This window comes from Bactrocera oleae, chromosome 5, assembly GCF_042242935.1.
Source record: "Bactrocera oleae isolate idBacOlea1 chromosome 5, idBacOlea1, whole genome shotgun sequence".
Lineage (NCBI taxonomy): Eukaryota > Metazoa > Arthropoda > Insecta > Diptera > Tephritidae > Bactrocera > Bactrocera oleae.
The window spans coordinates 1,240,389-1,263,198 of record NC_091539.1 but is presented as its reverse complement, the minus strand read 5'-3'; the positions used below and the strand labels follow the sequence as shown (position 1 = coordinate 1,263,198).

Genomic DNA, 22,810 nt, shown 5'->3' with positions numbered 1-22,810 from the left:
TATAATATTATATATAGCAATATAACATGGCAACACCATGTCAGCAAGTCAGCTGATCCTGGCTTACAAGGAACGCTGAAACGAATACGACACAAAACGGAACAGCAAATACATAGTCAACAGTTAGGCTCGAGGACGCCTGCTGTTATTATAAAAGACGATACAACACGATTAACGGCCTCTTCTCCTGCTGGCAGCCACCGCGTGCGCATCGTTCCTGCACATCAATCACCACAAAAAACTTGGTCAGGTCGGTCGGTTGTTCGGTTGTTTGGTTGGTCGGCCGCTGGGCACGCAGGTGGGCAGAGGAAGCGCAGAGCGCTGCAAGTGGCGCTTTGCTAGGTTAGTCGATGGCTTTGTAAGTTGGTCAACTGCGCAACACAAAGTGGCAAGACATTAAAATAACAATGAAATGATGGCTGCTCACACACGCACTTGCATAAATAACGGTAAATATAAAGATATACGGCGTTGCTGTGCATACAGGCAGACCGAAAATTGTGCACCGCACTGACACACACACAGAGACATAGCTGTGTGTAAGATTGCAAATCCGGCACTAATTTAGTTACCGTTATTTTTACAGTTTATTGCCTGCTTTTGTTATCACCACTCATTTCCGTATGCATTGCATTTGCGGTGGCGCTTGCAACGGTGCCGGCGTCATTGTCATTTCGTTTATTTCCGCTGCGCATTTGCACCTCAAATTGCAGGCAATCAAAAATGCTGGCACACTTTTGCTGCACAGCGGCAACGCGACACGGCCAGCGCGGTTAGTGGCACGCAGCGAGGCAACATGTTTACCTAAAATACACGCCTCATATTGTTGTGCAACGTTCATATGGTAGATGTAATCTCCGCCCGGTGCAGCCGGCGCTCACAACTTCCACGTCGCCGCCAGCGCCTGTGGCATCCGGCGTAGCATTCAGTTCATTGAGCGGCCCCTGCTCCGTGCACGCACCTACGCAGACGCTAAGGTAGCATAGTGGCGGCATAGTAATATGTTAAAAATTTTATTAGCAGCAGCAGCGGCAGCAGCAACAACAACAAAAAGGCCAACAACAACTGCAAAAGTGGATACTCAACACTGGCACGAGCCGCTCAGCTGCGCAGGTCAGTTTCTCTCGCGTCTGCACTTCGTTTCGCTTGTAGACTGGAAGTCGAATGAATGTGCAAAAACAACAACACCAGTGTGGAACAGGTGGCGCGCGAGTTTGACAGTCCAATGACAGTGGGCTGCCTGCTTTGCAGTGAACGCAGCCATAGTTGTCTGTGGTGGAACACTGTACCCTAGTTTTGGCAGCTATGCTATAATACAGTGTTGTGAGAAGTAAAAGCAGCCACGAAAAAAAAGTTCCCTGTGCTGCGCTGTGCGCTTGGCCCAAGCCTGCGGGTAGTGTGAACGCTGAAAGCCGAGCGTAAATTCGCATAATGCGTAAATGGAAAAATGCGCTCGGCTCGGCTTTTAGCACCCTAAAGTACCAACACGCTCTTAACTAAAATTTTTGCAAATAATTTTAATAAATAATTTTCTTTCACATTTTTTATTGTTTCCATTTTTATAATTTTCTTCTTACTATGTGAAGACTTAAACATCTGCTCTCTTCTTATGTCAACACTTCACACAGCAGGCCGGAAACTCTCCCTCAAATAATTTGCGATTTTCACAAGTTATGCGCAGATCGCTGCATCTGTAAAACAAAATAGCAAATAAATTACTTTCATGCTGTCTTTGAAACGCTACTGATAAATCTGATTGATATGTTTACAGTATTTTCATTTAATTAATTTTTTTTTTTCAATTAACAATGTTTTCACTTTGGCTTCACTGCACTTACTTGATCACTTGCGTCACATATTCCCTACTGCACCGCGCGCGCTGTACGCAGATACCATTTGTATTGCTGCCATAATCCACATATTCCACGCTCTTATCTGTGGCGGCATCGTACGTTACCACTTGAGGGCCGCCGGTCAGCGCGGTGTAACTGCAACTCTTGACTGAGGCTATGGAGTATTTGTGAAGATTTTGAAACTGCTGATAATTTTACTTAAAAAAAATACTTAAGCATATATATAATGTGCTATAATAGGACTTTCATTCAAGCCAACGAATTTTTGGTACGATAACGACTTTTGCCGAAAAACAGCTGAATCAAAGAATTAAAGTTCGCCTGGGATAGAGTTTATATGAAAATTTGGTGCAAAAAAGAAACGATCTCTTGCAAGTTTCTCAATAGATTGCGGCCAAATTTTTCCCACTTATGTCAGGTCATGAAGAATCTAGCAGAATCCACACTGTTAACTTAGTACACTCTTTTGGTAACTATTTCAGTATCGGCCTGTCCGCGCGGAACGCTTGAATTAGTTTTCTAATTAGAAGCTTTCTCTGTGATGCAGTGAAATAATGGGAAAAAGACATAATATCAAAAGGAGCCGAAACCTTTATCTGTTATTAGGACCTACCAAAAGCCTATAGAAAACTTTGCACTGACCCATATTTTTTTTTCAAAAACACGTAAGAAATTTGAAGCCTGTTGTGTAGGAAAAAATACGTTGAGATGTTCAGCTCTGAAGCTGTGGTTCAGCCAACAGAAGCAGAGTGGTATTTTATGGTAACTACTAATAGAAGAATGTGGACGCACATTATCAAAACCGAAACTCTTTAATTTAAAGAACCGCTTACCAGGGTTGAGAACGAACCACTAAGCATATTGATATTTATATACTGAGCAAGCTAAGGTTCTGGTCTGGTGGCGAATACTGAGAATCTTCCAGCGTAGTAAAATATTAAAGTATAACACTGCTTTTTACAAATACTAGACTATTTTCAAAAACGCTACATTATTCAATATTTGGCGCCAATATTTACCAACATCTACTAGGTTACGTATAGAGCCAGTTAATACCAGTTTTTTCACTTACAAGCATGGGGACTGCAGAGCACAACTAGCAGAAGCAGCACACAAAGGAATTCAGTTGTTTTCATTTCAGTGGAAATATTTTAAATTTTTCCTGGATTACTTTGAGATTTGGAATACGTTTCGTGAAGTCTTAGGCTGTTATATTTGTCACAATAATTTTTCAATATTTTTTTTTTATTTATTTATTATATTTTTTTTTTTGTATAAAAGTTTGTATTCAATTTTTTTTATCAGATGCTTATAATCTCAATTTTCATTCAACACAGTATATATGCTAAGATATCTTTGCATTTGCCAAACTGATTTCGTTCAAACAGTAAAAACCGAACTGAAACCCGAATTAAATTTTTCACTTGCTTTTATAGCGAACTACCCCACGCACAAACAACTCAATTAAGTGATGGAAAAAAATTCAATTTGTAATTATGAGTATTATGAAATTCTTACAAGTCGCCACCAGCGCCATGAAGAGCCCTCAACCGTTAACCTTCTGTCACTTGCACCAGATTTATTTGTTTACGCACTTTCCCTGGCAATACGAGAGCAATTCAAGTGATGTTAATTATTTTTTTCTTCACTTATTGTTGTTGCGCCAAGCGATTGCATGAAGCCGCCGAGCGTTGGCCACACGCGTATGGTTGTAAGTATTTACAAGCGCCGATAAGCTTGAGAATTTCGTTGCACCAGCATAGATCGCTTGCAGAGTGCGATTGGACAATGCCGATTGCAGCACTCGCTAACTGCTCGCCCACACAAGCGGTTTTCAGTGTCAACAGCTGGTAAAATCTGGCAAGCAACTGATTTATTCAAGTAAGCGTCTTCTCAGTAGTAATTTGAGAGTGGGAGCAAATAATGCGGTTTTAACGAAAGCCGAAGTCAGTTGTCAATCGTGTAACAGAATATGTTACCAAATCAATTATTGAACGTGAAGACGCACTGTAACTGTCTTTTGTAAAAGTTATAATCTTTATAAACAGCTGTATATGTTTTATTGCTTTAAGCGTGGAAAGTTATATTAATGAGAGTACGCAACCGATCGTGCGTGCAAATTGATAACGGTATCTGAGTATACATATGTATTTTTTTAAGTTCATGTGCCCATTTCCTTACACAGAGTAACCTTGTGTAGTAGGCACTAACTTCCTCAAAGCGATTTATTTTAACTAGCTGCTTCACACCGCGAGAAACGGGTAATTTACTCAATTAAAAGCTGTCATGGCAGGGTGGGTGTAGTGAGAGTAAGAACTAGGTTACCTCCAGCCGACATAATTTTGTCTTAATTTTTTAAAGAAATGTGTTAGTTCGTTAAGAATAAGACTATCCGAAGAGCAGCAGCTATCATTCTACACATTGAAATCGCTAACCTAAACGCTTATCTATTTTTTAACCCTAAAAACCTTTGTTTATTTGAGTCATCTAGATTTTATTTCGCTTTTTTCAAGAACTTTTCTAGTATAAGGCAACCAATATCTCCACGTGATTGCTTTATTGTCGTTGAACTGCATGTTTAGGTACTTTCAATTAATCAATAAGCGATTTATTTTAATAACTTTTTAATTCTCATATTTTGTATTTAATCATTATTGTATTGTATAATTCGCACATCGTAAACAAACCCCTTCCCCCACCATATTATTGCTAATTCATTGTCCTTAATGTCTTTATTATATAGGGTGATTCATTTCGAAGTTCCCTACTTTTTTAAAGAAAAAAACAGAGAAAATGGAAATTTAATGTGAAATGTTTATTATCATTCAAGAGAACATTCTTTGGCATTTATTTTTTGAAGATTATCTCTTTTAAATAGTGGCCGTAGCTACGTCTCAGTTGGTCCATCCGTTGAGTTGAATTTTCGATGACTCGTTCGAGCATTTCGACTGGTAACTGGTGAATGACACGCGTGATGTTTGGCTGCAAGGACTGAATCAAAGCGGGATTATCCGCATAGACTTTAGACTTTACATATCCCCACAGAAAAATACCTAACGGTGTGATATCACACGATCTTGGTGGCCAATCGACCGGCCTAAAACATGAAATTAACTGCTCACCGAAGTGTTCTCTCAATAAATCTATTGTATTTTGTACGCTTTCAGTACAAGTTCTCAACGTAAAATGCGCCAAGTCGTTCCATACGTCAGTCCGAGTTGCTGCGAACGGCGCCGAATCGCCTATCCACGGTCTTCGTGTAGACGCTCAGCTATGGCCGCTATATTTTCTTCACTGCGTGCTGGACGTGCTCTATTCAGTCGAATATTAGCCAATAATGAATGCTGGATCTCAAGATGGGTGATGGTGTTGCGTATAGTATGCTCAGTAGGCCGATTCGATTATGTTGACCACAAGTTGAGCGTAGCGCGTGAAACACAATCTTTACAGAGAGTGATTTGTAAACGTTGTTCAGCCGTAAGTCTTTGCACGACGAAATGCGAAATAATGCTAAACAAAAATAACATGACAACTTGACACGACTCATGCGTGATCTGTCGAAAACAGGCTATTGAAAAAAGTACCACTACTTGGAACACCCGTTATATAGCTTCTAAAACCATTCAGCATCTTTCGTCGCACCTTCGGCAGATGCGCATTTGAAATTTAAATTATAAATAAATTCTAGTTTGTCGCGTTAAACAGCAGTCGTCCGACAACCAGCTTACTAAGCAGTCGTAGGCATAGACCTGAACGGTGTAACAAACGGTGACTCAGCTGAAAAATGAAATTGTTAACAGTAATAAGCCTCGCTTTGTGCGTAGTTGCGAGAGCGCAGCAAGTGTCCTACGTGCCCAACTCGCCTGATCCAAGTAAGCTGCCGTGAACTGTGTTGGTAACAATCTTCACTAATACTCCTTAACGCATTTAACTAGATAATCCGGGTCATTGCTTCCACAATGAGCTGCAGCTTGCCATCAAACTGAACGAGACGCTCAAACCAGCCAATGTAGACTTGTGCGCCGAATTGACCTGCGAGAGGGAAGCACTCATACGTGTCAATCATTGTACACGCACGTTCCGTCCCAGTTTCTGTGAGGACTCACAGTGGCACCCCACAGATTTTAGTAAACAGTATCCGGACTGTTGTGAACATTACGAATGCAATAAATAGTTGTTGATGAGGTGACGTAAGGTGTTTGCTTTGAAAAGTTTCAAAAATTATTGTGTATTTATCATGGAAAATTTTGCTGTCAGCGCTATAGAGGCCCACCATTTGCTAAAACGGAAGTGTAGTCTAGCATCTGTCTATATTTAGCATCTTATTATAACTATTATTATTATTGCTTATACGGTATTTCTATTCAAAAAGTAATATTTAATTGATTACAGAGCTTTACACACAAACGGCTGTGATATATCTCTCTTCATTGCATCTATTATTCGACCTGTTCAGCAAACCGGTTCCTCTAATTACAATAAAACAGTTGTTTGTTTATAAATGCTTTGTAGCAGGTGACACATCTGCATAGCTACTGTTATTGCTTACTTATTAGCTGCTAGTGAATGCAATCGTAATTTATCGACTTTGTGCTACTATCGATTAATAGCTGATACTGCTCATAAACAAATGTTTTTTTGTACGTCATAGTCAAGGGTGGTCTTTAGATTTAGGCACAAGATCAATTCCAAAATAATTCAATAAATAAAAGATTAAATTTATAAATGCTTTATTTTTAATAATTTCATATAACATTGTTTGACAATCTGCATTTGTTTTTAGTTTCGACCGATAAATCGGCAACGGCCAAATATTCAGAAACGATTGGACACAATTTATTATATTTGGTACTCTTTTCGGTATTTAACACTTCACGCAGCACGCTGGGAATGTGGTTTCGACGTTTTCACGTTTATTGCAGTCCACTTTGTAGTCATTACAACTGCGACAAAAAATATTAATGACAATCGATTAGCAAAAAATTATTGATATATTCAAATTTTTAGCGCTGTGGCAAATCAAAAACTCTATGCTCAGATTATGTTTCTTAAAATATTTTTGTTTGCCAGTATGAGCCACCCAACCGACCTTTCTGTTAACTTTATAGTAAATACTTACGAATCCACTTTTGTAGAATAGTCCTCCTGGCACACGGCTCTTTGCAAGCACAAACCATCCACTCCACTGCCGTTATCGATGTATTCCTCTCCCTCCTTCACGCCGGGAAAATAACGTAAAAACACCATTTTTCCATCGAGTGTGGTATAGCCACAGGCCTGCGGTGACCCTAGCGAAATTAATATGCAAAAGAGTTTATTTTTCTCAAAATCGGTTTTTTTATTACTCACTGGCTTCGCTGCTGGCGTACAAACACACAGCCGCCAATAATAACAACAAATATTGTTTCATTGCTCGTGACGCGTCGACACTTCGATTGCAATTGATGCGCTTAACAAATTCGCGCACAATTTTATAGACACTACAACAACAACAAAGTGAAGAGGCATTAGCAATGCAGCGCCGACCACTGCAACGGCTCAAATTGAGTATTCATCAAATGTTAAGTAAATATGAAATGCTTTCAGTGGGCAGGTGTGTAAATAATAATACACATTTTTATACCCTTACGGGGTACATATATGTAATGGATCAGTGTGATGAATCGATTAAGTTAGATTAAGCCTGTCCGTCTGTCCATATATACGCGATTTAGTCTCTCAGTTTTTGAGATATCGTTCTGAAATTTGGCACGCATCCTTCTCTCCCTCAGAAACTGCTTATTTGTCAGATTCGGCGTTATCGGACAACTATAGCATAGAGCTGTCATACAAACTGAACAATCGGTAGCAAGTGCTTGTATGGAAAACTTTTTTATTTGACGAGATATCTTCACGAAATTTGGCCTGGATTATTATCTAAAGCAATAATGGAATCTCCGAAAATATTATTCAGATCGGAGCCCTATATCATATAGCTGTCATACAAATTGACCGTTCAAAATCAATTACTTGTATGTGAATTGTGAAGGCTTTATTGTAGCTTCGATGCCAAGTTAACGTTGTTTCTTGTATTTTTTGTTCAGGTAGGTGTTGCACCCAGACTTTCGTCGGCAACTGTATTTAATTGCAATATGAAAGTCATTAAGCGTTTAATTACTTGTATTTTTATTTCATTTGGCTTTATTTTGCTTTTGATTTAATTTTTCAATATTTTATTCTCGAATAAAATTTATATAAACAGCTATCTCTTTAATGAATTCAAAAATGTCGCATATACTTGTATATATTTGTAAACGTGACAATCTATTTAAAACAATAACAACAACAAAGTCAATGGATAATTGAAAGAATTAAGTTTCAGCAATTAAGTCGCAATTAAAAAATTAAATGAAATTGCTGTCGGTTTGACACACTAAGCGCGGACAACAAGCTGGATATGCGCGCCGCATATCCGATTCGATGCCGCATGTCGCGTTCGGCTGCAGATTGTGGCGGCCGCAGCTGTGGTGAGAAAGAAAATAAAAGTAAAATAAATTCAAACCAAATTTACGCTCTTTGAAATGGCTGTATGAAACGGAATATTGCGTATAAATGATATATATATACATGCGGTTATATAAATGTATGCATAATAAATGGTTTGGAATAATTTTTAATAACACTTACTATCGAATTTCGAGCACAAAGTCTTTGCGACAGAAAATCGATTCACAACGACCATCACGGTTTATCGGCTTGTAGGACTGATTCGTGGGTATCGGTTGGCGCAGTTCCTCGTAGTAGCATTGACCAGGATAATCTGTCAAAAACGCGAAAATAATAAACTATATAATTTAGCAAAAATATACAATAACACAATTTTCAAAATTTTTATTGAACATATACCTATAATATTGAATGAAAATTTTACTTAAAGAAAAAATCATAGTCGATTGAAATGCATCGGAAACGAAAAATAAAATAACAAAAATTAAGCGAAAAGTAATTTACGGACGATCTGAGTTCGGGAAAATATTAAAAAAAAACTTTTTTTTTATGATAAATTTGTATCAATTTTTTTATCAATTTTATTCTATTTTCAAAATCAATGCTTTGGGTGCAAAATTACTGAATTTTTATAGCAAACGCATTTTTTTTATATTTATTATTAATTATCATTAAAAGTAAAGCAGCAATTAAATGAATAATTAACAAATTCAAAAAAGTAAAAATAACAACAAAAATTTTTTTTGTTTATATTATTTTCTACATTCGCACATAATTAATTTTCTTGCTCTCACACACCTGGATGTACTGCATTGCCGCGGTAGCGTAAATCCCCCGAAACGCTATGACAAGCCAAAACACCCAACAACAAAACGCACAGCAAAGTGGCTTGCATGATTTTTAATGAGCAAATTATTTCCAGCAAAACGATTTATCGCGATTTATTTGATACTATCCCGATACATTTATAATTTTTTCGTATACTCTTTCAATTATTTTCGCACTTTGATTTTTTTTCTTTTTAATTATTGTTTTCAATTTTTTGCGATTTCTTCACTTCGCACACCTTCGCAATAGTTTCAAAAAAAAACTATTCAAACACTTTAAGCTCGCGTACACTTTGCTTTGCGACGTTATTTTCGCGACTGAACGCTTTAAAAACCATTGTTGTTGCTTTTATATAAAATTAATTATGGACCACTTGTAGGCGTAGCGTGTAGTCTGTGGAAGACAATAAGTCAGTCAAGCAGACCGACTTGCATACAAACACTTGATGTCTGCGCACAGCCAAACACACACTCTTTTCAGCATATATATGTACATACCGTTTTTTCACTACAAACTACTCTTACGGGAGATTTATACGCAGATCTTTTTAATTTTTGTCTTCTTCTTCTTCTTGCTCTAGTTTTGATTCCAGCACACGGCTCTTATTGATATTTTTGCTTTATGACAGTGATTGCTTTTGTTTTTGTTTTTGTGTTTGTTTATCCAGTTGTGCCGCCTTCGCCGGGCATTGTTTGCCGTTTTTACACATTGTTTAATTAATTAAGTTCAAGCGAAAAGCTGCATCTCATTGAAAATGAACCAGAAATGTAAGCGTGTTTGAGTTCAGGCGCATAATTGTATGAGCGTGTCAGAATCCAGTGTTTGTAAAAGCGTTGGAAAGCGAAAGTGACGAAATTGAATCGAATATGTGAGAGGTTTTTTTCTCTCTTCCTCATATCTATAGTGCTATTGAAGCTTTGCAAGCTTCTTACTTTAAAACCCCGGCCATCTCTACATCCTTTCAAGATTTCTCACTCCGACTTTAAACGCAGCTGAAAAGTAAAGACTACAAAGACTTCCTGAACTCCTTTTGCTGGACAGCCCGAGTTGTTTTAAGGAAAGCAAATAAGGCAGAATTATTTAATAAACCCTTTACAAATCTCGGTGCTAGTATCAATAAAGTTGAACCCTATAAATGCGTAGCAGACTCGCTGCAATACTAATTGACCCTAAGTTTCTATAGGCAATAAAAATTCGGTTTCATTTCGCAACAAAATAACTATAAATTCTTTGAAAGCTTCTGAAAGCTGAAAGCTTCTGAAGAAACAATTTAATATTTAAAACAAAGTCAGCCAACGTGTAACTTAAATATTTAATATGCGTGATGGTATTTTGCAGTTCTCTAACATACTTCCGCGAGTCAGCAAATTCATGTTGTTACCATACTTCATTCGTGGTCTACCTGTAGTCCGTTTTTCTTACTTCAAAGAGGCCTCAGTAGATCCAAGAACAACCTTTTGTATACTTGTATGTAATTTTATATAGAGCAGGCACAGACTGGAGTTATTACCAAAAATCGTAATGCAAATTACTTTGCTAGGTGTGGCCACAGCCGAGATAGTAAATTTGTATGAGCCGATATCTCAGATCGTATGCTTCAAAAGTAAGCTTTGCTGACAAGTTTGCGTCACTGTTCAAACCCTTGAAGGTCGCCTGATACAAAAAATTTAGTCAAGTGCTTAATTCTCTGAAATCCTAACTTATTTATAGCTCTTCAAGTATTTAATGTGAAAAATTAAAAAATATATATATAAGAAATAAGAAAACAATAAGTAATCTTTGGGGAATTCGTAAAATAAACAGCAAGAAATGTAAACACAATAAAAGCGCAAATAAAAATCAAAATAAACTAGCTTAAGATCAGTGGCGACAACGCTTGTCCGCTTAGCGTTCACGACTTCAATGCAAATTAAATGAGTTAACAATGGCAAGCTGACAAGAGTTTTGCATTAATTAAACACGCCATGAACACACACACTCACACAAGCATTGAGAATGCGCAGATTTTTATAAACAAATAGACATACGGTGTTATGTTATTGAGCAATTTGTAAAAATACTGCATTATCTGCCATAATTCCGCACCTCGAAGACACCTGTGTGTGCTCTTGTTGTTGTGTTTTCAAGTTGTTTTTCTTATTTGTTTAAACTTAGGTCAATATACTGCAAAACACCACATAAGCCTAGATCAAAAAAAGTTTAAATTGCAATTAAGCTACGCTTTGCGGTTCATTTCAGTTTTATTTCAAGTACACACATAACGGCACTTGACGTCAAAAGTAACGCGGGAAATTGAAATACGCCGCGCGAAATTCGTTGAGTAATTAAAAACTATTTCACTGATTTTAGACTCAGTGGATGTGTTGTTTTCCAGACTAGCACAGCTGCCATACATACCGTGACATTTTCATTGCCAGGTGGTCAGCCTGCCTATATAAGAAACGCTGGTAGCTGGGCTAGCCACCCATTCCGTGATGTGTTGATCAGATCATGTGCTATCAGCCGGTTCGTGTGATCTGCCTCAGATACTGTTTGGTTTGCCCGCCTATATAAGAAATGCTGGTAGCTGGGCTAGCCACCCATACCGTGATGTGTCGATCAGATCATGTGCTATTAGCCGGTTCGTGTGATCTGCCCCAGATACTGGTTGGCTTGCCCGCCTATATAAGAAATGCTGGTAGCTGGGCTAGCCACCCATTCCGTGATGTGTTGATCAGATCATGTGCTATCAGCCGGTTCGTGTGATCTGCCCCAGATACTGGTTGGCTTGCCCGCCTATATAAGAAACGCTGGTAGCTGGGCTAGCCACCCATACCGTGATGTGTCGATCAGATCATGTGCTATTAGCCGGTTCGTGTGATCTGCCCCAGATACTGGTTGGCTTGCCCGCCTATATAAGAAATGCTGGTAGCTGGGCTAGCCACCCATTCCGTGATGTGTTGATCAGATCATGTGCTATCAGCCGGTTCGTGTGATCTGCCCCAGATACTGGTTGGCTTGCCCGCCTATATAAGAAACGCTGGTAGCTGGGCTAGCCACCCATTCCGTGATGTGTTGATCAGATCATGTGCTATCAGCCGGTTCGTGTGATCTGCCCCAGATACTGGTTGGCTTGCCCGCCTATATAAGAAACGCTGGTAGCTGGGCTAGCCACCCATTCCGTGATGTGTTGATCAGATCATGTGCTATCAGCCGGTTCGTGTGATCTGCCCAAGATACTGGTTGGCTTGCCCGCTTATATAAGAAACGCTGGTAGCTGGGCTAGCCACCCATTCCGTGATGTGTTGATCAGATCATGTGCTGTCAGCCGGTTCGTGTGATCTGCCTCAGATACTGTTTGGTTTGCCCGCCTATATAAGAAACGCTGATAGCAGGGCTAGCCACCCATTCCGTGATGTGTCGATCATATCATGTGCTATCAGCCGGTTCGTGTGATCTGACCCCAAAAACTGGTTGGCTTGCCCGCCTATATAAGTAATGCTGGTCCCTTCCCTTCCGTAGACATCATATGATATAAATCAGTCGATGTAATGCGATTTTAAGTGTCAAGTGCTTAGTTAATTTTCGAGCTTCTATAAAGAAACGCGAACAGGGAAACTGGCTACCCACTCCGTGTTATCTTAGTGGATTAGTGTGAACTATTTAAGCCGTTATGATTCGTTCGTAAGTCATATCGTTTATAATTGGCTAGCCAGCTGCAGCTTGGCGGCTGGGTTAGCGACCCCTGTGATAACGTATGTATATATATGCTATGTGTATGTGTGTATGCCGCATGATTTCAGCAGAGAACGTAAATTAATTTTAATATATGCTGATAAGATTAATAACTGTATGATTAATTTATGCCCACTGGCATACATTATGCATGTACAAATGTATGTGTGTATGTATATATTTATATGGAATTTTATTTCTTGTTTATAAGTTTTTCTTAGTATAATTATGTTTTTATTATTATTATTATTTCTTGATTTTCGAAAATATGTCTTTGAATGAGCGCAGTTGTTAAACTGTCGTTTAACGAAATAATTGTTCTGCTGGACCTGTAAACAAGCACACATACATATGTTAACTCAAAGTATGTATTATTGTTTGTACATGTGTATGTATGAATATATGTAGCACAGATTAATAGCCTTTCAATGCTTTCCGTCATTTTTTATTAGAGTTAAAAGAGATAAGCGCAAAGGTTTCTGAGCTTCTCAAAATTAAAGGTTGCAATAACTTCTTAATTTTTATGCTCCATATTTAGTTTATAATTAAAATTTAAATTAATAACAAAAAAATTATTTAAATTTAATTTAATATTTTTACTTCTCTTATGTTTTCTATTTTTTAATTTTTTGTTTATTCTTGATTTTTTTTTAAATTATTTTTAAGCCTTTTTTAATATTTTTTTTAATTATCTAACTTTTTAATTTAATTTTTTTTAACTTCCTCTTATTAATTTTTTTGTGCTGTTTTCAATTTCGTATAATTATTGATTCATAATTTCTTAATTATTTTTTTTAATTTTTCCGGGTCTTAGTGTATTCCTGCTATTCAAAAAGTATATACATACATAATTTTGCTATTTCTTGCTCTCTAAATTAATTTTCTCCACTTAATCATTCATTCCCGCATCCAACTAATAAAATATATTTTTGTTTTGATTACATGTCTACAAAACTATTCGGCAGCAAATAACAGTTATTTTCAACACAATATTGAATATTGGAATAAATAATATCACGCAGTTTGAACTTGAAGCCGTCTCAGTCGACGTCGGCGTCGTAACTCGCAAGCCTCATCAGACGCGCCAAGAACGCCTCTCAATTCATTGTTATGATAATCCCCATGCCAATTAAGCGCCGATTATTAGTCATGCACTGGAAAGCTGTAAAATTCTTAATTTTAAATCAATATTAACTTTATACTACGCTCTTACGATCATCAAAATTTACACAACGAAATTTAGTAACACTCGCAACTCCTTCGCAAGCGCAGCGGCACCGCCGACATTTCTATACTTGCACCGGTCGTGAACTACAACAAACATTAACGCTAAAGTAATCAATCTTGTGACCGGGTTTTTACTATATATTTTGTGAGTGTGTGTGTGTGTAAGCGAGGGGGTAGGAAATAAATAAAATTAAATAAATGATTATGTAAAATATAGATATAATAATTAATATTCCTAGGGAAACAATCCATCAACGAATACTATAATCATTATGTATAAAGCTTCAGGGTTGCATTTATAAGCATCTTTTTAAGAACCAATGTTACTCCAAACATGTGCGTGGTTTTTTGTGCGAGAAAATCGTAAATTCGATGATGTTTCATGTGCCAGCGCAGGGTAGGGCGTTGAAATTGTAAAAAAAACTCTAGTCGAGTCCAAATATATTGACAAACAAATTTCAGTTTTCAACTCATTAAGCTTAAGCTCATAACTATTTCTTTTTATTTTCTTATTAGCAGTGTTCTTAAATAGACGCCTGCGCCTTATTAAATTACCTTATAGAAATATTTATAATCTTCATTTTCTTTTTTATTACAGTTAACAGTCAAAGAAATAAATACAAAATGGCGCCGGTGCTCGTTTTTCTCATTTTCACAACATTGCCGTTGACTTGGACATTCTCTACGCAGTATTATGGCAACACCAAATATTCCGGTAAATCAGTTAGAAATGTTACTATTACTTTTACATACATATAGTTATTAAATATACATATATGTATGTACTTATACATGCATTACACACATCGGCATTAACGGTAAATTTGACCTAATACTTGCATGCTTTTTTTAATATTCTTTTAATTTTTTTTTAATTTTTTTAAATTTTTATTTTGAATATTTTTTAAAAATTTTATTTTGAATATTTTTTAAAAATTTTTTCTTAAATATTTTTTTATTTAATCTTTTTTAAATTGTTTCTGACATAATATTTATACAACACTTTTCAAAAAAAAAATGTATGCATGAAATCTCAAATCTCTTATCAATAAAACTTTTCAATTTCTAAAATATTTTCGACAAATTTGAGTATTCGAAAGTTTACAATTTTCGCTTTTTTTTTTAATTTAGCAGCTTTTCTGACTAAGCATTTAAAATTTTTTTTTTCAAAAAGTATTCGATTTTTCATTTCATAAACTATAACAGCAAATCCATTTCAAATAATGCATTCCAATTAATTTTTTAATTAAACTATTTAATTAATTCCTTACTTTTTACTAACGAATTTTGGCGCCGCAATTCAGCGCTGCCGAACCACTGTTACTACGAGGAATTCAAACTAGCGGTGCCGGTCAATGACACCCTGTATCCCACAGATTTAGAATTTCAATGCATAACGGTATCTTGCCGCTATGATTATGTGCTGGTGATAAAGCAGTAAGTTGATCTATTTTAATATATAAAACTTACCATATAGTCCTAATTTGAGCAGCTGACTTTCTGTGTCATTTCAACTAGATCTCTTCGCGTTTACTCTGTTAACTGCACTCTTTGCGACCTGCAAAATTAATTTTCATAAAGTTCGCGTGTCAAAATAACCTTTTCGTTAATTTAATGTCGAAAACAAGAGTACGCGCCGATTTCTAGATTTTGATTTGGTCTCATATTTACGCCATATTTTATTATATATTTTTTCAACTTTAATCATCTAAATTTTAATTGCGCTTTTTATAAGTGAGTCTTCTAGCCTACTTGGACTTATACGCAAGGCGTCTCTTGTTAATATATAAACTATATTGTCGGTGTGTTGTCTATTTCGAGATTTACTTGTCTACCGCGTTAACATTTCTCATATGAATTAGTTGCTCACAAAAGTTTATAAGACATTCGATAGCCTTCGATTAATGTGGCGCCCTTTAGCACGCAAAGAAACCCGGGCAAGAAACAACGAAAATACAAAACCTCTATTTTTATAATTTTTTTTTTTAAATGTCAACTTTTTTGCTTCTTCCTCACATGTTAATATTTTTTTTCACTTACAGCTGTGACCGCTATCTGCTACGACATGGTTGCATTGAGCAGCCACCCGATTATAGTAAGCCTTATCCTGATTGCTGCACCCAAATTAAATGTGCCGATTAAAACAAATTTAATGTGTTGATTATTTTAACTTCGTATGTGTTTGTAGAAAACATCTATTAATAAAAAATCAGGAATTTAGAAAATAAACAAATCTTAATTGCATGTACAAACATGTCACTGACGTGAGTAAAAAACCCCGGGTAATTAATAATTATGAACAGAAAGGCTAAAAAAATAATAAAATCACTTTTAGGAGCAACGCAAGCCTCCAAAATCTGTGTGTTTGTTTTTTAAAAAAATACTAACCGCCCTCACCCCACCATCCTAAGTAGCTGCGAACCAGTTCCAGTTGTTGTGCAATCTCCTTCGTAATTGTAAACGAACAGAATCGCACTGATAGTTGTACTGTTCGAGCAGGCAATAAAAATATTAAGTATTAAAAATTAGAAACGAAAACAAGAATTAACAACAAACAACAAATCGAAAAGTATTTATAAGCGCTGACATTGAGCCGGCAGCGCACAGTCGTTCTTTGTGTTTTGTCGTGTGTACATAGTTTTTGCCGTAGAAATCGCCAAAAGTAGCTATGAAGTTTGTAGGTGTTGTTGCATTGTTGTTGGCTTTGGTGTTAGCTGTATTGCTGGACTGCGCAGTGGCCGGTAAGTGAAACGACGCGACGGCGCATTGCCGGAAATAGGCGAGTTGTTTTATATCATAAAATTTGTTTCTCCTTTAATTCTACGAAAGCCGATTGCGAGTATAGGGGACAAACGGCAAATAAGGGCGAAAGTTTTCAAATAAAAGGCGAGTGCAGCCAGTACACCTGCGATGGACCCGGCGAAATCTCTGCCAAAACGTATGTTGCTGCTGCGGCTCTTTTCCGCCATTTATCGTTACCATTTATTGTTATTTTTTCGATTTTATTGTAGTTGCCCGTCCATTTTCGCGCCACCAAGTTGCAAGCACACGCCGCAAGACAACTCGAAGCCTTACCCCGCTTGCTGTGAAACGTACGATTGTTAGTGATTTATGCGTACACGTGAAATTGTTTTTGTGTTTTTTTTGAAATGTCAAATAAAAGGACAAAATTATGAAATATTTATAGATTTAACATAAAACTTCCTAGAACTTATTTGTGTGGCCGCCTTTTGGCGTTTCGAGAGTGAAATTATTGTTACCTTTGATCCACAGTTATTTACGTAAGACGTGAGTAAATTCGTAAATAAAGGTCTTTCGTATTGTGCCTGTTGCTCTTAAATCATGTCGCATCATGATTTAATTATAAGAAGTTGTGCCGACAGGCCAAAAACAACAATTTGTCAAAAGTTACAATACAAAATCATCAAATTGTAAACGGAAAATTCATAAGAAAAACATAAAACAGTATTTTTGACATTATGGTTACAAACACTTCTTTCATGAGAGGAAGCACGCTCCGCTGAAGGAAGCACGCTGAATCACGTGTAGAATGAGAAAAAGTTTTGATATACATTTTGTTTATTTTTTGAAATGTCAATTCTTAACTTTTCTGTTTTTGAATATTTTGAAATATTTTGTTTGAAAAAAAATTTCTGTTTTTTTATAATTTTCAAATTTAAAAAAAAAATACTAAAATTTAAATTGCCCCTAATTTTTATATTCTAGTGTCGATAAAGCTATTTTGCTTACGAAATTTCTTCACAAACAGTAAACTTTTTTGATTTATTTTCTTAACTTGAAACTAAAACTTCCACTCGGTTATTGCTAATATTACGCAGTAAATACAATTACGTTATTTATACGTATCACCCTAACGGCCAGCTGGACTTAATACACTTTTTCCGCTGATGTTGCCACAACCTGCCGACCTATACCTTACCTATATTGTTAACAATTTGTTATTCAACCACTTAATTGCTCTTTTGTAACTAATTTCTTTATTTCATTGTGATTTCTTATTATATCATATTGCTTACCACCAATCAGAGATTTGCAAAAGCTTTAAGCTCGCCTTTGATTTTTCGAAGGTATAATAAACGGTGATAGCTTATCCACTTTATCAAAGGCCCAATGACCCTGTTATTTACTTTTAACTAAGTCCACAACTTTTCTTTTACATTTAGCCAAGTCAACAACCTTTTGTTTACATTTAGCCAAGTCCACAACCATTGTGTATATTTAGCCAAGTCCACAACCATTGTGTACATTTAGCCGAGTCCACAACCTTTGTTTACATTTGCGGTCAATGACCCTTTTGTTTACATTTTATGGGGTCAATGAACTCTTTGTTTACATTTTACAAGGTCAATGACCCTTTTGTTTACATTTTGCGACTTCAATGACCCTTTGTTTACATTTTTTGCGGTCAATGACCCTTTTGTTTACATTTAGCCAAGTCCACAACCATTGTATATATTTAGCCGAGTCAACAACCTTTTGTTTACATTTAGCCAAGTCCACAACCATTGTTTACATTTAGTCGAGTCCACAACCTTTGTTTACATTTGCGGTCAATGACCCTTTTGTTTACATTTTATGGGGTCAATGAACCCTTTGTTTATATTTTTTGCGGTCAATGACCCTTTTGTTTACATTTAGCGGAGTCAACAACCTTTTGTTTACATTTAGCCAAGTCCACAACCATTGTTTACAATTAGCCGAGTCCACAACCTTTGTTTACATTTGCGGTCAATGACCCTTTTGTTTACATTTTATGGGGCCAATGACCTCTTTGTTTACATTTTACAAGGTCAATGACCCCTTTGTTTACATTTTGCGAGTTCAATGACCCTTTGTTTACATTTTTTGCGGTCAATGACCCTTTTGTTTACATTTAGCCAAGTCCACAACCATTGTATATATTTAGTCAAGTCAACAACCTTTGCTTAAATTTAGCCAAGTCAACAACCTTTGTTTACATTTTTTGCGGTCAATGACCCTTTTGTTTACATATAGCCAAGTCCACAACCATTGTATATATTTAGTCAAGTCAACAACCTTTGCTTAAATTTAACCAAGTCAACAACCTTTGATCACATTTAGCCAAGTCAACAACCTTTGTTTACATTTTATGGGGTAAATGAACTCTTTGTTTACATTTTACAATGTCAATGACCCTTATTTTACATTTGCCGAGGTCAATGACCCTTTGTTTACATTTTTGCGGTCAATGACCTTTTTGTTTACATTTAGCCAAGTCCACAACCATTGTATACATTTAGCCAAGTCAACAGACTTTGATCACATTTAGCCAAGTCAACAACCTTTGTTTACATTTTATGGGGTAAATGAACTCTTTGTTTACATTTTACAAGGTCAATGACCCTTTTGTTTACATTTTGCCGAAGTCAGTAGCCCTTTGTTTACATTTAGCCAAGTCAATAACCATTGTTTACATTTATCCAAGTTCACAACCATTGTGGTGTTAGTGACTTATGCGTGCTATTGTTTTTTGTGTGACAAAATTTTGAAATACGTAAGGATTTAACCTAAAACTTTCTAGAAATTAATTTGAGCGACCATCTTTATGCGTTCAGAGAGTGAAATTATTGTTGCCTTTAATCCACGGTTACTTACATAAACGTAATTCTTCACAAAAAGTAGACTTTTTTGATTTATTTTTTTAACTTGAAACCCAAACTTCCACTCAATTATTGATTTCATTAGCCAGTAAATGCAATTACGTTATTTATATATCTATATGTATGTATATTTTAATTCGAAAAATGCTCCCACATCGGCTGCACTTGCTTCACGCACTCCTTCCAATCTTCCTTTATAAAGTCGGCCGCGCGCTCACCGATCATAATTGCCGGCGCATTCGTGTTGCTGCGTGGCACATCCGGCATAATGCTGGCATCCGCTACACGTACATTCTGTACGCCATACAGTAGTAGGCGTGGGTTCACACAAGCATCTCGATCGCTCTTTGGTCCCATTTTTAACGTGCCGACGTGGTGAAAGCCACCCTCGCCCAAATATTTGATGTAACAGCGCCAATAGGCGTCCGAACGGTACTTATAGCTGTCGCATTCATCGCACGGTATATGAAGCAGAGTTGCATTTAGCGCGCGCATGGTTTTCGTGCGCTCCAGGCGTTCGAGAAAGCGTATGCCGCGCAGCATAGTCGCTATATCTTCGGGAACATCAAGGTAATTGGAGTACATACGTGGCGCATCTAGGTAATCGGTACTGCGTAGTCGTAACTTGCCAACGGAACGCGGTTTGGCCAGTATCAACATGAAGGATAACAAATGCGAGTCCTGGAAATTTCTACTTATGCGCGCAATTATCTTTTCATCCCACCTAGACACGTGGCCTTGGAAGAGCTGCCTATTCTCACTTCGATAGAGATTAAAATGGAACTGTATGTCTGGAATCGCGCTATCACCTTTGGTATTTATGAAAGACGTAAGACCACTGGGAATGCCACTCAAACTGCCACGATTATGTATTAGATAATCGTAGATGGCATCTGTGGGGCGCAATTGGCTCGGCTCAACTAAAGTGTGGTTGGGTAACCTGAAAAAGATCGTAGTGATCACATGATCACCCAAATTCGCGCCAACCGCTAAGTCTTGCACCACCGGTATACGCAGCTTTTTGAGATGCTTGCGCGGCCCCACGCCGGATAAGAGCAACAGCTTCGGTGTGTCTATAGTGCCAGCTGCAAGCACTACCTCCTTGCGCACTTCGACGCTCATCTCATTCACGCCACGCAGCACGAACGTGACAATGGTGGCTACCGTACCGCCACGTTCGAAGTGTATCTTACGCACATGCGCATTTTTTATCACGTGCAAATTGGAACGCCCGGACACTTTAGCCAAATGCACTTTGCCCGTGGACATACGTCTACCAACTCTTGCGGTTACTGGCAAATATATTGTACCTATTTCTATGCCATTCTCCAGCTTTCCCAACCTTGGCAAGCCCAACTCTGCGGTGGCATTGAAGATCACGTTGCCTATCGCCAATTTTTCATTTGAATAATTCTCCTTCAGCACTACATAGCCTTTTGGATGTGTGTCATTCCCCACTGGACGCACAGCCTTCTCATAATAGCGCTTGACATCCGCCCAGCCCCATTTTGTGTTGCCTGCGGCCAGCCAATCGTCGAAATCCTTGCGATGTCCTTCCACGTACATCATTCCGTTGATTGCGCCCGACCCACCTATTGCCTTTCCGCGTGGATGAAAGCAGAGGCGGTGCTTAAGCCCCTGACAAATATGCGGAAGCGGTTCGGAATAGTAATACCAGGCTTGAGGGCTTTGCTGCACAGTACTAGTCAATGCAGGTATCTACAATAAAAACTTAATTTGAATGAAATAAATTTTCATAAAAAGAGAGTTTATCACCTCTGACTCTTGTGACGGGTCGTCGCCAGCTTCCAACACCAGCACTTTCCACTTGGGATTCTCACTCAAACGACTGGCCACCACCGAACCTGCTGAACCGGCACCTACAACAATGAAATCGTATTTTCCTAGTCCCTCCGTTATCGCCGTATCACCATAATCCTTTGGCCAATTCGGCTCAGCCGAAATAGCACATTGTGCTGTTAGCAGTGTTTGGATCAACGTGGACACCAAACTGTTGACTGTGCCTAAGCTCTGCGATGCGCAAGGCAGCTGTAACGAAGCGTTTGCCATAGCGGGTAATTTGATTATATTTACAAACTTGTCAAGATCATAAGTTAAAAGCTGTTGTCATGATTTCGAAACGCGTGTAGGCGACTTATTGTTTAACTGCGATTTGTATAAAGCCATTGTTTACGGAAGTAGGTGTCTTACAATATAATTAACTACAATGAGAATATACGATTATGCTTTCGGCCGTGGTATACTTTTAGCCTCAGCAGAAAGCTAGCAAAAGGGGCAGTAGGGTTTTTAGAATTACAGGATCACTAAATCGTTTCCATTTTAGAAGATAATTGGGTATATCATACATCTAGGAGCGGAAATACCCCATCAGCTGCCGGTTACAGCCGGTAAAAAAATAGTCTTCTGGAAATTCATTTGGTTCATCTGAATATGTTCAAATTCGTTAACGCAGGAAATAGTTCACCGTGTTCGGACCGAGAAATCAAAGAGAAGAAAAGATAATGAAATTGAAAAAAGGACATGCGGTTTAGACTTTATTTATGTTGATAGACGCTCTGTCTATCTGACAACTTTTGTTGGCATTGTTCCTACGACAGAGAAATAATGCCACCATCGAAAACTGTTTCTGCCACGGCTGTAACTCTTTCGTCAGAGAATGTTGATTAAAAGAAAAGGCGCAAATGTTAAATCAAATCTTTTTGAGTACTAATTTGTAATTTGAGATGAGGGGAAATCAAAAAATGAATTCATTCACATTCTCTGTCCTTATGATAAAATTTTTTCTTATTAACAATTCTAAATTACAGGGTTCTAATCAGAATTTAATTGTGAATGGCAGACCTATCGCGGCGAATTCATCTACAACTAAAATTAGTTGGTATTGCCAGATGTTTTAGCTTTACGCAACTAATTTTTGATTTGTTGATAAGTACGATATTCAATATATATAACTGCAAAAAAATTGCCACTACATAAATTCTACCTACTTATATTAATAGACAACGTAAATGTAACATATAGAACTGTATAATACCCGCA

At 37.4% G+C, this 22,810-nt stretch overlaps 7 protein-coding genes and 1 long non-coding RNA gene across 13 annotated transcripts; 3 read left to right on the top strand and 5 right to left on the bottom strand.

Moving 5' to 3' along the window:
* Nucleotides 1-1,528: 1,528 nt before the first annotated feature.
* LOC106620838 (uncharacterized) lies at nt 1,529-3,352 on the bottom strand. The gene is made up of 3 exons (XM_014239460.3): nt 2,926-3,352; nt 1,839-2,007; nt 1,529-1,691 (listed from the first exon to the last, which is right to left on the bottom strand). Exons 1-3 carry the CDS (start codon nt 2,987-2,989, stop codon nt 1,613-1,615), a joined length of 312 nt encoding a protein of 103 aa, XP_014094935.1. The 5' UTR covers nt 2,990-3,352; the 3' UTR covers nt 1,529-1,612.
* A 2,190-nt stretch (nt 3,353-5,542) lies between these two features.
* On the top strand, nt 5,543-6,047 carry LOC106620839 (uncharacterized). Its single transcript, XM_014239462.3, has 2 exons — nt 5,543-5,725; nt 5,789-6,047. Exons 1-2 carry the CDS (start codon nt 5,638-5,640, stop codon nt 6,025-6,027), a joined length of 327 nt encoding a protein of 108 aa, XP_014094937.2. The 5' UTR covers nt 5,543-5,637; the 3' UTR covers nt 6,028-6,047.
* A 519-nt stretch (nt 6,048-6,566) lies between these two features.
* Nucleotides 6,567-7,352, bottom strand: LOC106626045 (uncharacterized). Its single transcript, XM_070110217.1, has 3 exons — nt 7,203-7,352; nt 6,973-7,141; nt 6,567-6,796 (listed from the first exon to the last, which is right to left on the bottom strand). Exons 1-3 carry the CDS (start codon nt 7,261-7,263, stop codon nt 6,718-6,720), a joined length of 309 nt encoding a protein of 102 aa, XP_069966318.1. The 5' UTR covers nt 7,264-7,352; the 3' UTR covers nt 6,567-6,717.
* A 768-nt stretch (nt 7,353-8,120) lies between these two features.
* On the bottom strand, nt 8,121-9,502 carry LOC106620837 (uncharacterized). Its single transcript, XM_014239459.3, has 3 exons — nt 9,138-9,502; nt 8,520-8,652; nt 8,121-8,354 (listed from the first exon to the last, which is right to left on the bottom strand). The coding sequence occupies exons 1-3, from the start codon at nt 9,232-9,234 to the stop codon at nt 8,237-8,239; spliced, it is 348 nt and encodes a 115-aa protein (XP_014094934.1). The 5' UTR covers nt 9,235-9,502; the 3' UTR covers nt 8,121-8,236.
* A 1,965-nt stretch (nt 9,503-11,467) lies between these two features.
* LOC106620830 (uncharacterized) lies at nt 11,468-16,341 on the top strand. 5 transcript variants are annotated; one of them, XM_070110216.1, is made up of 4 exons: nt 11,468-11,487; nt 14,707-14,823; nt 15,413-15,545; nt 16,151-16,341. In XM_070110216.1, the coding sequence occupies exons 2-4, from the start codon at nt 14,733-14,735 to the stop codon at nt 16,248-16,250; spliced, it is 324 nt and encodes a 107-aa protein (XP_069966317.1). In that variant the 5' UTR covers nt 11,468-11,487; nt 14,707-14,732; the 3' UTR covers nt 16,251-16,341. The 5 variants fall into 5 exon arrangements, with proteins under 5 accessions (XP_069966317.1, XP_069966316.1, XP_036215210.1 ...); XM_070110215.1 differs by lacking the exon at nt 11,468-11,487 and adding an exon at nt 12,879-12,901; XM_036359317.2 differs by lacking the exon at nt 11,468-11,487 and adding an exon at nt 14,076-14,215.
* Nucleotides 13,790-16,589, bottom strand: LOC106620832 (uncharacterized). Of its 2 annotated transcripts, none has more exons than XR_011396576.1 (4): nt 16,497-16,589; nt 15,579-15,666; nt 14,095-14,192; nt 13,790-14,043 (listed from the first exon to the last, which is right to left on the bottom strand). It is a non-coding gene; the product is annotated as an uncharacterized lncRNA (long non-coding RNA). The 2 variants fall into 2 exon arrangements; XR_001330854.3 differs by lacking the exon at nt 16,497-16,589 and adding an exon at nt 16,149-16,245.
* A 57-nt stretch (nt 16,590-16,646) lies between these two features.
* LOC138855565 (uncharacterized) lies at nt 16,647-17,308 on the top strand. Its single transcript, XM_070110218.1, has 3 exons — nt 16,647-16,849; nt 16,938-17,046; nt 17,120-17,308. Exons 1-3 carry the CDS (start codon nt 16,777-16,779, stop codon nt 17,211-17,213), a joined length of 276 nt encoding a protein of 91 aa, XP_069966319.1. The 5' UTR covers nt 16,647-16,776; the 3' UTR covers nt 17,214-17,308.
* A 1,817-nt stretch (nt 17,309-19,125) lies between these two features.
* LOC106620829 (ecdysone oxidase) lies at nt 19,126-22,603 on the bottom strand. Its single transcript, XM_014239453.3, has 2 exons — nt 21,527-22,603; nt 19,126-21,469 (listed from the first exon to the last, which is right to left on the bottom strand). Exons 1-2 carry the CDS (start codon nt 21,818-21,820, stop codon nt 19,883-19,885), a joined length of 1,881 nt encoding a protein of 626 aa, XP_014094928.3. The 5' UTR covers nt 21,821-22,603; the 3' UTR covers nt 19,126-19,882.
* Nucleotides 22,604-22,810: the final 207 nt, after the last annotated feature.

What these genes read in the sequence shown, in the direction of transcription:
- LOC106620838 (XM_014239460.3), bottom strand. Translation starts at nt 2,989, where the DNA reads ATGAAAACAACTGAATTCCTTTGTGTGCTGCTTCTGCTAGTTGTGCTC. An exon ending in GCTCTGCAGTCCCCATGCTT is followed by an intron (nt 2,008 to 2,925) that starts GTAAGTGAAAAA and finishes AATACTCCATAG; the next exon opens with CCTCAGTCAAGAGTTGCAGT. An exon ending in TATGTGACGCAAGTGATCAA is followed by an intron (nt 1,692 to 1,838) that starts GTAAGTGCAGTG and finishes TTTGTTTTACAG; the next exon opens with ATGCAGCGATCTGCGCATAA.
- LOC106620839 (XM_014239462.3), top strand. Translation starts at nt 5,638, where the DNA reads ATGAAATTGTTAACAGTAATAAGCCTCGCTTTGTGCGTAGTTGCGAGA. An exon ending in GCCCAACTCGCCTGATCCAA is followed by an intron (nt 5,726 to 5,788) that starts GTAAGCTGCCGT and finishes GCATTTAACTAG; the next exon opens with ATAATCCGGGTCATTGCTTC.
- LOC106626045 (XM_070110217.1), bottom strand. Translation starts at nt 7,263, where the DNA reads ATGAAACAATATTTGTTGTTATTATTGGCGGCTGTGTGTTTGTACGCC. An exon ending in GTACGCCAGCAGCGAAGCCA is followed by an intron (nt 7,142 to 7,202) that starts GTGAGTAATAAA and finishes TAATTTCGCTAG; the next exon opens with GGTCACCGCAGGCCTGTGGC. An exon ending in TATTCTACAAAAGTGGATTC is followed by an intron (nt 6,797 to 6,972) that starts GTAAGTATTTAC and finishes TTTTTGTCGCAG; the next exon opens with TTGTAATGACTACAAAGTGG.
- LOC106620837 (XM_014239459.3), bottom strand. Translation starts at nt 9,234, where the DNA reads ATGCAAGCCACTTTGCTGTGCGTTTTGTTGTTGGGTGTTTTGGCTTGT. An exon ending in CGGCAATGCAGTACATCCAG is followed by an intron (nt 8,653 to 9,137) that starts GTGTGTGAGAGC and finishes CGTTTTTGACAG; the next exon opens with ATTATCCTGGTCAATGCTAC. An exon ending in TTTGTGCTCGAAATTCGATA is followed by an intron (nt 8,355 to 8,519) that starts GTAAGTGTTATT and finishes TTCTCACCACAG; the next exon opens with CTGCGGCCGCCACAATCTGC.
- LOC106620830 (XM_070110216.1), top strand. Translation starts at nt 14,733, where the DNA reads ATGGCGCCGGTGCTCGTTTTTCTCATTTTCACAACATTGCCGTTGACT. An exon ending in TGGCAACACCAAATATTCCG is followed by an intron (nt 14,824 to 15,412) that starts GTAAATCAGTTA and finishes GCCGCAATTCAG; the next exon opens with CGCTGCCGAACCACTGTTAC. An exon ending in TATGTGCTGGTGATAAAGCA is followed by an intron (nt 15,546 to 16,150) that starts GTAAGTTGATCT and finishes TTTCACTTACAG; the next exon opens with CTGTGACCGCTATCTGCTAC.
- LOC138855565 (XM_070110218.1), top strand. Translation starts at nt 16,777, where the DNA reads ATGAAGTTTGTAGGTGTTGTTGCATTGTTGTTGGCTTTGGTGTTAGCT. An exon ending in GCTGGACTGCGCAGTGGCCG is followed by an intron (nt 16,850 to 16,937) that starts GTAAGTGAAACG and finishes ATTCTACGAAAG; the next exon opens with CCGATTGCGAGTATAGGGGA. An exon ending in GGCGAAATCTCTGCCAAAAC is followed by an intron (nt 17,047 to 17,119) that starts GTATGTTGCTGC and finishes ATTTTATTGTAG; the next exon opens with TTGCCCGTCCATTTTCGCGC.
- LOC106620829 (XM_014239453.3), bottom strand. Translation starts at nt 21,820, where the DNA reads ATGGCAAACGCTTCGTTACAGCTGCCTTGCGCATCGCAGAGCTTAGGC. An exon ending in ACCCGTCACAAGAGTCAGAG is followed by an intron (nt 21,470 to 21,526) that starts GTGATAAACTCT and finishes TTTTTATTGTAG; the next exon opens with ATACCTGCATTGACTAGTAC.